Below are 13,073 nucleotides of genomic sequence, written 5' to 3' on the forward strand. Positions count from 1 at the left end.
ATAGCAGATATCTACAAGTCGTTTAACCTGCCAATGATATGGCTTGCCTGCTAGTTACTCCCTATGGTAAATTGTCTGTTCTCCATTTGGCACCTTTCAGTAGCTTGGCCAAGATTTGAAACTTGCTGGTTTGGGAAAGAGAAAATGATAATCATGCTGTTGTTCAATCCATTAGAGGATACCAGTGAAGCACCATGCAGTCGTGACCATTGCAATCAGCAAATTATTACTCAAGGATTTCGGAATACCTGAACATTGCTCATATTCTTGGAGCTTCTTTTGATGGCAGCACAGCTTTGTTTGCTATTATATTTTTCATGTGAATTTTAAATAACATATTCCTGGAGATGAAGATTGAATGGTGAGAATGTGTGTGACTTCTGAAGTGAATAGCTCAATAAAAAGGGAAGTAAAAGCAAAATACTGCAGATGCTGGAAATCTGAAATAAAAACAGTAAGTGCTGGAAATATTCAGCAGAATGAGAGTCTGATGAAAGGTCACAAGCCTGAAACGTTAACTCTGCTTCTCTCTCCATAGATGCTGCTTGACCTGCTGAGTATTTCCAGCACTTTCTATTTTTATTTCAATAAAAAGGGAATCGTAAATCCAAAACTCTTAATCTTAGCTGAGTTGTGAACAAGAACAGTAAGTTTCAGATCATAGGGGCAATGATTTGCTTATGGAAACTGCAATTAGCTTTGAATATGAAGAGAGAGTTGCAGAAAAGCCCAAATGTAACATTCTTATTGCAATTTGCTGTGGGACAGCATTGTATCTCATCTACAAGGCAAAATAATTAACATTCTCTCAGTACCTTTCCACCAAAGGTTCCCTTCCAATATATTTCTCATTCTATAGACTTTCAAACTATCAATTCTGAATGTTAACTCAAACATTCCTAAAATCATAAGCTGTACAATTACTCTGCCAGTCCAGGTCAGCAAACAACTATCATTTAAGTTCATACTGCATAACATTTCCAACTTATAACTTTACTTTGTATATTTAAGCTAAAGAATGAAAATGAACAGACACAAATCCAAACTGCATTAATGCCACTCGTTCTAGCCAGGGACATGGGCTTTCTGTGTGCGTTTGTGTGGCAAGTTTGCTTTAGAGATTTGTGACTTTATGTTCCCTGATTATTTGATTTTTAACAAACTGAGCTTGTGGTTCTTTTCTCCATCAACCTTTAGAGAGGGAATATAGTTATTCTAACTCGCTGGGCACAACTCAAACTCAGATCCAAAAGTGAAATGACCCTGTTCTGGGTCATACACTGGCACCGAGCAGATGATGCCACAGTATAATAGAAATCTTTAAATTAAATTTATACTTTCATTACTTTAACCATTTGACCTGATAATGGCAAACAGTAGGTGATGTTCAGTTAATGGGAAAATTTTACTGAAATGAGAAACTTCAATATTAGATTTAAATTATGTTTATTCAGAGTATCAGAGTATGATGTACAGATAACCTAATTTTATCAGAATCTACATAACTGTACATAAATACATCACTTAGACTTGTGTCAACAGCAAACTAACTTAGCATAATTCTTTCATCCAGTATTTACTGCTCTGCAACAATCACCAAATCCTAAAAAACAATGCTAATTCTAAGAGGACTTGTAACCTCAAGGGTTATCCCCATCTTAGCAGCCAGAGTAAATGAATTTGTAAATTTCTAATGACTTCACATTCTTTGTTCATCGTCAGATGTTTCTTGGATACAAGTGTTCAAGTTGCTAGTGTAGATGTTCGAGAAGGATTTTGACTGCTTGCGCTAAATTGTCCACATACCCATCTGCCTTCACTGTTGGGTGCTGTTCATCACAAGGTCTGTAAATAAAGTCACAGAAAAATAATTCACTGACTGGACACATTGTCCCTTCGAAAATGACTCATTAGCCTTATATGGTTAATTATATGAGCTTCAGCATCCAAAATGGACTATAGATGTTCAGGGATGTAGATCACAGTTAAATAGGATAACAAAAACTTTGAGAATCAGTCTTACACCAAATACCATTATTTATTTTTATTTGTTAATGAGGAAATGAGCTCTCTCCTGAAATGAAATTTTACTATCTCTAGACTATGTCACAAATGTTGGAAGATCTTTCTCCCGGGACTGGGCCAATATAGTTCTGAGCCAGCCACCAGAAACCAAGCAAGAGCTGCTCTAAGATGGCTCTTCTGATTTTCCCTCTTTCTTCCCTCTTTTTTTCCCCCCAGAACAGGAAAGCACCTGCTCTCCAAACAACCATCTTCTACAGCAACTGAAAGAAGTTGGGAACAAAGCAACATGAAATCATAAACACAAATCTACATCATAAGTGCTGTTAAATGCACACTCTGAATAAGTGCCATCTGCAATGTAGAAAAGATGCTGTGATATCAATGTATTCTCAACATATGCAAAAGTCTGCATGCTCTCGCTCAGCTTGAGCAAGCTGTTTAATGTGGGGAAATCTAAAGGTGAGGCAGAGGGCAGGGGAAATGAAAGAACACAAATGAAGTGAGCCTTCAAATTGAGGTGACAGGTGTTTGCTGGTGGAAGCAACTGTTGCAGCAAAAACACAAGTGATTTTTTCTTAGAAAAAAAGATAGCACAGGTTTGGCATCTCTTTGTAACTTTCTTTTTAAAGAATTTCTTTCCATGTTCCTTACATGGTTAATCCTTAGTCTGGTGTGGCAGAAAAAGAATTGCTTGCCTGTTTCATAAAGGGCAAATCGTGGTGCGCAGAGTCCAGAGCTGTGCGAATAAGTTTCAGCAATTAGTGTAATGGCCTTCACACGGTTAGTGTTTGAGATCTAGACACTTTGACATCTAAACACAGGGGTTGTGGAGAGTGTACAGGGAGGTTCATCTTGCACCTCAGGTGCTAAATGTATAAAGTTTCATTCTCCAGTTCTTTAAAACCAGACGTGCAAAACATAATTTCACCCAACAATAGTAAATGGGCAGAAAATGTAGCCTTAATTACAGAGTAGAACAGTTGGTGAGAACGATTTTTAAAAAAATCATGGAAATATAGTTGTCCTTTATGGAATGAAGCCGTAGGAAAAAAATTCAACCTACTCCTTTCGCTGAAAACCATACTCAAGAACTTACAACAATGCAACTTTTTCGACAATGTAATCTACAATGGATTGTACATTATGTACTCAGTACTTTGAACACACTGACCAGTTCAGTACACCGAAACTGTATACAGTAAAAGAACTGACTGTTTGGTTCAACAACATCAAAAAAAAAGCAGACAGTGACAGTTTCGAGAAAACCAGTCAGGTGGTAAAGGGAACCGCAAACTGATACTATCTCAGAGCAAATTAAACTCTCTTCATACTCCCTTAAACAGTTAAGTCTCAGCTTAACATACAGTTTTACAAGCAGCACCATCTGTACACACTGTTATCAAATATCAGATAAGAGTGGAATGGATTACTAGTCAGCAGCATGTTGGAAGAGTTGAGATGACATTGCATGCCCCCAAGAAAAAGCATAACATCACTTCCATACTAAATAGTTACACAACCAATTGTGTTCGGAAAACAAATGTTCTGCCCATTTTCCACCACCTTTCACTGTACAATTTCTTGGCCAACAAGGTAGATGCAGAACCAGACCACTGATGGTGCCAGCCATTTGATGAGCACTAGACAGTGCTTATCATGAGGGCATGTTGTTGTCACATGATTTACCACCCTGTAGGAAGTACCTGTCTTCACAGTCAAAGTAGAAAACTTTCTAAGGAACCACACATGCAAACTCCCAGCCCTTTTTGTGGCACTTCATTTTGGTGCACCAGTCTTCAGCACCACTGAACTGCCATATTTAAGACAATCATGGATGCATTCTTGAAGATTTTATCACATGACCTCTCAGCTCCAATCGCTCTGCCCACTCAAACAACCTTTTCTCCCCATCTCCAATATTTTTATAATGAACAAAAGTGTTCCAAGAATCTATTATTTTTTCTCCTAGATTTCTCCAAAAGTGTCCAGGAGATTAATCTTTAATTACTGGAAACTCCAGGACAATGACGGATCGTTGTCAACATTAGCCATAATTCAATTTCACACCCCAGTAATTGGTGGGTGTCGAGAGGGGGTTGTGGTCAGTGGCGATGTTAAAGAGAGATCGTGTATCTTGTGAACATAAATTGCAATGTATGTATGTCACACTTTGACAGGATCACCTATCTGAAGAACAACAATGTATATTTCTATAGCACTTTTATCATAATACAACTTCCCAAGATGCTTCACAGGAGCATTAAAGCACAAAATACCACACCCAAGCCACATCAGGAGATATTAGGTCAAGATGAGCTTGGAGAAGGCATGAGAGGAGATAGGAGAGAAGCTAGAGAAACGGCTAGGGCAGAGGGAACTTTACAGGAAGTTTGGCGCGATGAACTAATGGAAGGGAGGGACAGAGCAGAGGCAGCTGATTGGATGGTCTCAATTTTAATGACAAAAAAGTCCATGAGCTTCTCAGACTTATTGGTGGGGATGACTGTGGAAGGGACAGAGAAGAGGGGTTTAAGAAGATGCTTTGCAGCAGAGAAAAGAAGCCAGGGTTTATCTTTGCATTCCAAGATGATCCTGGAATGGTGAGCAGTTTTAGCAGACAAAAGCAGAACCCAGTAATGTTTTATGTGGTCCAGCTAGATCTGGCAGTAGATGGCTAAATCTGTTGTTCACCATATCCTTTCAAGTATGCGTCCCTCGGACTTAAGGGAACAGAGGTGAGGGTCGCATCGTGGTAAAGGCCAGGGTGAGAGAGAGTAATGGTTTTATCGGGGACTAGGGCATCAAAGGATGTGAAAAATGGACACTTGGATAATAATGATCTGATTGGGCATAGTAACATGGATTTATGAATTGGAAATCATGTTTGATGAACCTGTTGGAGTTTTTTGAGGATGTTACTAAGAGTTGATAAAAGGGGAGTCGGTAGACATAACATACTTGGATTTTCAGAAAGCTTTTGATAAAGTCCCCCCATAGGATGTTAGTTAAAAAAATTAAAGCACATGGGATAGGAGGTAATATACTGGCATGGATTAAGGATTGGTTAACAGGAAGAAAGCAGAGAGTAGGAATAAACGGGTCATTCTCGCATTGTCAGGCTGTGACTAGTGGGGTACTGCAAGGATCAGTACTTGGGCCCCAGCTGTTCACAATATATATCAATGATTTGGATGTGGGGACCAAATGTAATATTTCCAAGTTCGCGGATGACACAAACTGGGTGGGAATGTGTGTTGTGAGGAAGTTGCAAAGTGGCTTCAAGGGGATTCGGACAGACTTAGTGAGTGGGCAAGAACATGGCAGATGGAACATAATGTGGAAAAATGTGAGGTTATCCACTTTGGTAGGAGGAACAGATGTGCAGAGTATTTCTTAAATGGTAAGAGATTAAAAAGTGTAGATGTACAAAAGGACCAGGGTATCTTCATCAATAAGTCACTGAAAGCTAACATGCAGGTGCAGCAAGCAATCAGGAAGGCTAATGGTATGTTAGCCTTTATCGCAAGAGGATTTGAGTACAGGAGTAGTGAAGTCTTGCTTTAATTGTTTAGAACCTTGGTTAGACCACACCTGGAGTACAGTGTGCAGTTTTGGTCCCCTTACCTTAGGAAGTATATTATTGCCATAGAGGGAGTGCAATGAAGGTTCACCAGACTTGTTCCCAGGATGGTGGGACTGTCCTATGAAGAGAGACTAGGGAAACTGGGCCTGTATTCTCTAGAGTTTCGAAGAATGAGAGGTGATCTCATTGAAAGCTACAAAATACTTAAAGGGATAGACAGGGTAGAGGCATCCAAGATGTTTCCCCTGGTTGGGGAGTCTAGAACCAGGGGACACAATTTCTAAATAATGGGAAGCCACTTCGATGAGGAGAAATTTCTTTACTCAGAGGGTTGTGAATCTTTGGGATTCTTTACCCCAGAGGGCTGTGGAAGCTCAGGCATTGAGTATGTTTAAAGCAGAGATTGACAGATTTCTAAATGACAATGACACAAAGAGATATGGGGATAGTGTGAGAAAAAAGGCATTGAAGTGGATAATCAGCCATGTTCATACTGAATGGTGGAGCTGGCTCGATGGGCTGAATGGCCTGCTCCTATGTTCCTATGAGGGTCTGGTTGAGCAAATCAGTCGCTGCAGAAATGTTGTGGCGAATGGAGGGCCAAATGCTAGACAGTTGGGATTTTGAAAGTGCAGTTGTAAGCGTATTGGGGAATAGTTTTTTCCCAGGGGCGATACAGAAGGAAGAAGAATTGGGGTGCGGAAGGGGGATGTGGGTGGAGAGTGATATAAGGAAATGATCAGAGATAGTCTTATCTGTGATTGATATGATGGGACTAGCAAGACCACATGAGATGGCAAGGTCAAGGAGTTGGCTGTGAACATGGGTTGGGGAGTTTGCATGGAGTGAGATCTTGGCAGTGAACTCAGAGGTGAGAGAACATGATGAGTTGAGATGGAAGTTGAAATCACCGAAAATGAGAAGTTGTTCGGTACAGAGGCTAACAGAGGAAAGCAGTGAAGATATCTTGGTGAGACATTTTTATCCTAATTGGGAGGACAATAGGAGAATGATGATTTTGAATGAGGGGGTTAGAGGGGTTGGACAAGGTGAAATTTGGTGATAAGCGCACACCGGCACCACGACCGTCTTGAAGGGGCAAGTGGTGAAAGATGTAGCCAGGCGGGGAAGCTTCATTAAGGTCTCATGCATACATACATGATTTAAATAGACACACTGGACAACCTGCAGCTCCACTGTCAAGTCTGGGGTACCTGGAATCACAACATATTTGCTCACTGTAGTAATCTTGGTCTGTAAATGACTCACTTCAGTTATCAGAGCATTTCTCCCTCCCCCACAAACCACTACATGCAAATCGATGTAATTCTGTTTGTGCAGTATCTTACCACACCTGTACTGTGTTAATATACAGTTGTCTTACTTGATTTAGTTAAACCCAACCCTTTGTTTCCTGTTTGCCAACTGACTTTCTAACCATGCTGCTAATATTTTATCTTAATCTATTCACCTGAATGTTTATAACAAACCTCCCAAGACCTTACTATATGAAATACATTTTCTGAAATATATCTGTAATAAATTTACTGCATTCCCTTTATCTACACAGTCAATTAAAAAAAAAAATTCAAATTTGTGAAAACACAATTTGTCTTTAACAATGCCATGCTGGCTGTCCTTCACCAACTCATGAATCTCTAAATGCTCATGGATTTCATCTCAAATTATGAATCCAAGAATCTGTCCACAAATGACATTGGGCTAACTGATCGATGATGACCCTATGCAGCCTTCTTTCACTTCTAGAGGGTTGTCACATTGATGAAGCTCTGTCCTCTACCTCAATGTGGGTATTTAAGGAAGATTGAAAAATTGTGGTCAGATCTTTTGCCATGTCTTCTCTGACTTCCTTCTACAGCCTTGGGTGAATGTCATTGAGACCTGCTGACCCATCTACTTTGCGTTTGGCTACTTGGTTCCATAACAATGCACTTCAGGGGCTGGAACTGATGAAAAGTACTTGATGGAAATTCTTGCCTCAAGAACCAACCAAGAGCTTAGAGCAACCATTCAGGCTTATAAGCAAAAATATGATAAAGATTTGGAAGTTATCTTTAATAATTATTCACACTCTCTTTTAGTACACCTACATCCTGATTTCCATCATTTGGAAAGAACAAGTAAAACATTTATTATCTTCATTGTACCCTCATCCTCCAATATTAGGTTGGTTGGTTGGCATCCTTCCATCTATGAAAGATGATGGACACACAATCCATTTAGGTGGAGTGTCTTCTCTTGGTGCACCTTTGCTGATGGCTGTAAACTAGATTGTCCCATCATTCTGCTCTCTATTCTTTCAGTTTTTATATACTTTATAATATCAAAGGAAATAAGGATTGTATGCTAGTCTTTTTACATATTTTTAGCTCTTGTAATTTCCTCTTTCACCTCCCCATATACTTTCAATATTTCTCAATTTTTTTTAGTATTGCTAGCCCTAATTTTAACATAAACTTAAGACAGAGGTGTAAGTTCAATTTTAATCTCTATTTAGCCAAGGAATTCTACACACTGATGCAACCCATTTTAACAGAATATATTTATTTTGTACATTATTCATTTGGTATTTGAAGATTCTCCATGCTGATCCATCACCCCATTTGCTAACTTTTCTGCCCAGTTTATTTGTTTCAGATCCCTTCTTATCTCACTGAACTTCACATGTTTCTGGTCCAGTATCTTAATTTTTTACATTTCACTATCCTTTTCAATTTCTCTCTGAACCACACTATGTTGTTGTTACTAATTTCCAATTGTTCCTCTTTCATCAATTAGTTGTCCCACTTCCTTTCCTGTTGTCAAACAGCATACTGGATTTAGACTGTTACCTAACAGTCTAAATCATGTCCTCTCCATCAGAAAGACAGCTTACTTCCATTTCTACAACACCTCCCATTTCTGTCACTACTTTACACCCTCGACCACTGAAACTTTCATACACATCATTGTCACCTCCAAACTTGACTTCACCAATGCTCTCCTGGCTGACTTCCCATTACCCACTTCGACTACATACAGAAGCTATATCCAGTCTATCTTAGGACAGTTAAATATCCAATATGATTACCCCATTCTTACAGTTCGATAAACTATCTAGAAATGTTGCCCTCTATCTGCTCACCACTATTTGATGGTCTGTAATGCACACTGAGAATTCTACCACTTTACTCCTTGTTTCTAAATCTATCCATATCCAATCTGTCCAGCATTTTTATGTTCTGGCACTATGATAAAGGCCTTAGTAATTTCCAAATTTGTTTTGAATGCTCTGAACATTCACATAATTACTACTCAATCCTGATTGCAATTTATTCAGCAATCTTGCATCTTGCTACTTAATTCCTAATCTTTCTGTTCCATCCTTTATTACATAGCTGTATTTTTCTTTTTCCTTTTTGACACCCCTCGCTCTTTTTCATTCCTGAAAACTCCCTCATCACATTATATTAAATCCTCTCGCATACCACAAGTTAATATTCCAGTGAGGACACTGATCCCAGCCCTGCTCATTCTGTACAGGCCACTCTTTTTTCAGAAGTTAAAGTTAAATGGAAGATACTTTTTCTTTTGATCAAAGTGGACTAGAATAAAAGTCTGCAGTCAAAATAAAGCACTCAGCACTAATTCTTTAATCAGTATGTTGCATGCCCAAAAAAATAAGAATGCAGTGGTTCTGGATAAGTCACCAGAAGATAGGAGTACACTGAGAGTGATTAACTATTACAATGTAAACCTAATAACACAAGCAGATGAAGAGAAAGGTGTCCAGGCTAAATGTGTTGGTCTATACCAGGGTTGTCCAACATACAGCCCATTTGGGGGGGGGGGGGGGTCTGTGGGGGGTGACCAAGCAAGCGAGCGAGGGGTGCGGGAACACAGAGGAAGAGAGAGGGGGATAGAGAGAGAAAAAGAGAGGTGGGGATAGAGAGAGAAAAAGAGAGGTGGGGATAGAGAGAGAAAAAGAGAGGGGGGGATAGAGAGAGAGAGAGAAAAAGAGAGGGGGGGATAGAGAGAGAGAGAGAAAAAGAGAGGGGGGGATAGAGAGAGAGAGAGAGAGAGAGAGAGAGGGGGGAAGAGAGAGGGGGATAGAGAGAGAGAAAGGGGGGATAGAGAGAGAGAAAGGGGGGATAGAGAGAGAGAAAGGGGGGATAGAGAGAGAGAAAGGGGGGATAGAGAGAGAGAAAGGGGGGATAGAGAGAGAGAAAGGGGGGATAGAGAGAGAGAAAGGGGGGATAGAGAGAGAGAAAGGGGGGATAGAGAGAGAGAAAGGGGGGATAGAGAGAGAGAAAGGGGGGATAGAGAGAGAGAAAGGGGGGATAGAGAGAGAGAAAGGGGGGATAGAGAGAGAGAAAGGGGGGATAGAGAGAGAGAAAGGGGGGATAGAGAGAGAGAGAGAAAGGGGGGATAGAGAGAGAGAAAGGGGGGATAGAGAGAGAGAAAGGGGGGATAGAGAGAGAGAAAGGGGGGGCATGTGTAGGGGGACATAGAGGGAGGGACGTAGAGGGGGGACGCGGGGAGCGGGAAGAGGGGGGGACGTGGGGGGGAGGACGAGGGGGGGGATGAGGTAGGCAGAGGGAAGGCAGAGGGGGTAGGTAGGCAGAGGGGGGGTGTCGGGGGGGGAGTTGGGGGGGGTTGTAGAGGAGGGGATGTAGAGAGAGAACGAGAGGGGGGATGTCGGGAGAGAGCGAGAGGGGGGATAGAGAGAGAGAGAGATGGAGAGGGTGGGATAGAAAGAGAGGGCGGGATGTGGGGGGATAGAGAGAGGGAGAAGAGAGACAGAGGGGAGGAGGACAGAGAGCAAGTGAGAGCAAGACAGAGAGCGAGAGAGAGCGGGGAGAGGGAGGGAGAGAGAGAGAAAAAGACAGTGAGGTGGGAGAGAGAGAAAAAGAGAGTGGAGAGAGAGAGAGATCAAAAATCATCCAAGGCAGATGGTCATCTATCCAGAATACTCTGCATCATTACAAGTGTTCAGGCAAATATTGACTACTTGTGCAAGCAAAAAAATGCCAGGTATCTTACTAAATCAGTGTCCAATGTAGTGACGAGAAAGTAAGTCAATAAATTAATCTTCTCATTTAAGGCTTCTGCACAAAAATGCACATGTTGCAAGATAAATTTTTAATGCCTTTATCTTTCTGAAATTGTCTCACCCGCCCCCTTTGTAAGACAAAAATTGGAATGTGGCCCCCCCCACACGAAAAGGTTGGACAACCCTGGTCTAGAATATAGCTCATTTCAGTCGAATGAAAGGTAACAGAGCTCAGACTAAATGATTAGAAAAGAAATGATATATTGGGCTATAATTTTCTAAAGTAGGACATCTGATGGCATCTGTTATTAGTTCGACTTGCCCTAGCACATTTAGGTTTTTACATTTTTTGTGTGGGAAGTTGCTGAAATTGCATGTTGATAACATTGCTGCGAGAGAAACAAGGCATCTGGGATGTGAGTGAACAGGGCAAGCAACAGTATATCTCCTTAAGCAGATTGATGGATAGCAAAATTAACAGTGCAAGGACTGAGAAGGAAGTGTAAATTAGAGTAAGTGAATTCAATCTCAAATCAGATACAGAAAGAAAACTAAAGAGAGGAAAAGAAAGATTGGATTCAGAAAAAAAGAAAAGATTGAAAAAAAAAATGTAAAATTTTACATTTTAAAAATCTCCAACAACAATAAAAACCTGAAAGAATGAGACTCCGCACTTGAAATAGTTCATTTTCAGTGCCAGAGAAGTTGATCGGCAGTACTCAACATTTGTCACATCATTAAAAAGGTCCTTAGAACTGAAACGATTAGACTTGTTATGGTGAGATTAGTTCACATCTACTGCACAAATACAGCAACTTCACACATTTCAATGCTAACATTTGATTGGGAGTAAGGGAAGACAAAGAAAAAAGTTCCATGGATTAATAGAGAGGTTAGAGCAAAAATGGAGATTTGGTGTTCTAGAGGTATACAATAAATATGGAGGGGTAAGTAGTAAGAAAGCTCCAAGAGATATAGAAAGGAAAATATGAAAACTAAAAAGGAATTTTAAAGATGACTGACAGTCAACATTAACAAAACAGTAAGGGATTTTTATAAGTATGCATGAAGTATCAGGACATAGAAAGAGGGTGGACCACAAAGATAAAGGGAGCCATCTTGCACTTGAGTGAAGGAATGACAGAGATGTTCAGTAAATATTTTTCATTAGCTTTTACAGAAGAAATGAGAGTGTCAGACTGTAGGTGTACCCAAGGGGAATGTGGCAGAGCCATGACTGGAGCTAAGTAGTAAGAAGGGTACTGTATGAATAAAAAGTGGAACTAAAACTAGAAAGGCCACCGGGTCTGGTTAGTATACATCGCAGAATACTAAAAGAAGCTGGGGACAATAGAAGAGCTAACTATAAATTTTCCAAAAGTCTTGAGTTAATGGAAAAAAGTCACCAATTACAGCACGGAATGATTTGAGGAAACTAAATCACTATGAACATTCTTTTGGCAGCAGACAATATACTTGTTTAGGTGTACAGAGTGCCAGAATGCGTCAATGGGCTTTGAGATATCAAAGACAGATGCCTCAATGTTTAAAGCAGAATCCTAGAGGTGGAGAACTGAAAATGGTCATGAACTGGGCCCAGGTTTTCAAAGTTACAGATAATCTGAGAAAATTCAATGCTGCCTGATAAGGGTTTCTAATCTGGGCACTCGTTAGCATCAAGCACTTTCAGCTAGGTATGGGTCTGACGCGTGGTACCATGCCCTCTACTTTCCTTAAATAATGCATTTAAACCTAATTGCAGAATGGAAGTGTGCCATTTAAATTCTCAGAGAAGCAGGCCAACATGCTTTGTGTTCGGATGAATGCCATGCAGAATATTCAAAATTATGTAACCGTACATGAGGAACCTTCACATACTCCACCAAACCTGTACTCAAACAGCCAGCCTGGAGCAATGAACAGAGCATAGGACAAGGCTATCTCGACATCTGGAATCATCTGTGACAGCAAACGTTCACTGCAGTTGCTGTCCTAGTTTGCTGCAGCTGTAACCTGGTGTGTAGTAAACCCCTATTAGCTAGACCAGAGTTCCTGGATCTGCCCCTCTGAAGAAAATGACCAACCATCTAAATTAAAAAAGGTACTTAACCCCAACTTGCAAGCTTCTGTAGAATTTTATTAGGCACCCACTGCTTTCCATCAAGGGGAAGCCCAGTGGGGAGGTGGGGGAGAAAATAAAAAGAGGGGAGAAAGGCAATAGCATTCAGCACCATTCATCAGGCAGCCTGCACCTTTCTGTTTTGTGACTTTCTGGCTCAGCTGAAAATTTTAAATGAAAGGATGGAGAAGGCAAGCAGTGCACAAATCCCCTGGGAGGGAGAGGAGAGGCCAGGACCCAATCATTGAGCTACTGGGGTCAGGCCCAGCAATTGAGAAAGGAGACTTTATTTC

General features: G+C 40.7%; 1 protein-coding gene across 3 annotated transcripts in view; it reads right to left on the reverse strand.

Moving 5' to 3' along the window:
* Positions 1-1,429: 1,429 nt before the first annotated feature.
* lhpp (phospholysine phosphohistidine inorganic pyrophosphate phosphatase) overlaps positions 1,430-13,073 on the reverse strand; it is a 150,276-nt gene continuing 138,632 nt past the window's right edge. Inside the window, exons 7-8 of one of the 3 annotated variants that reach the window (XM_068052802.1) lie at positions 6,767-6,822; positions 1,430-1,845 (exon numbers count right to left, since the gene is read on the reverse strand). In XM_068052802.1, the coding sequence (XP_067908903.1) occupies positions 1,817-1,845; positions 6,767-6,822 (85 nt within the window). In that variant the 3' untranslated portion in view covers positions 1,430-1,816. The remainder of the gene's footprint in view (positions 1,846-6,766; positions 6,823-13,073) is intronic. The other 2 variants (XM_068052801.1, XM_068052803.1) reach the window with 2 other exon arrangements.

The sequence above is a fragment of the Heterodontus francisci genome, chromosome 20 (assembly GCF_036365525.1).
Source record: "Heterodontus francisci isolate sHetFra1 chromosome 20, sHetFra1.hap1, whole genome shotgun sequence".
Taxonomy (NCBI): domain Eukaryota; kingdom Metazoa; phylum Chordata; class Chondrichthyes; order Heterodontiformes; family Heterodontidae; genus Heterodontus; species Heterodontus francisci.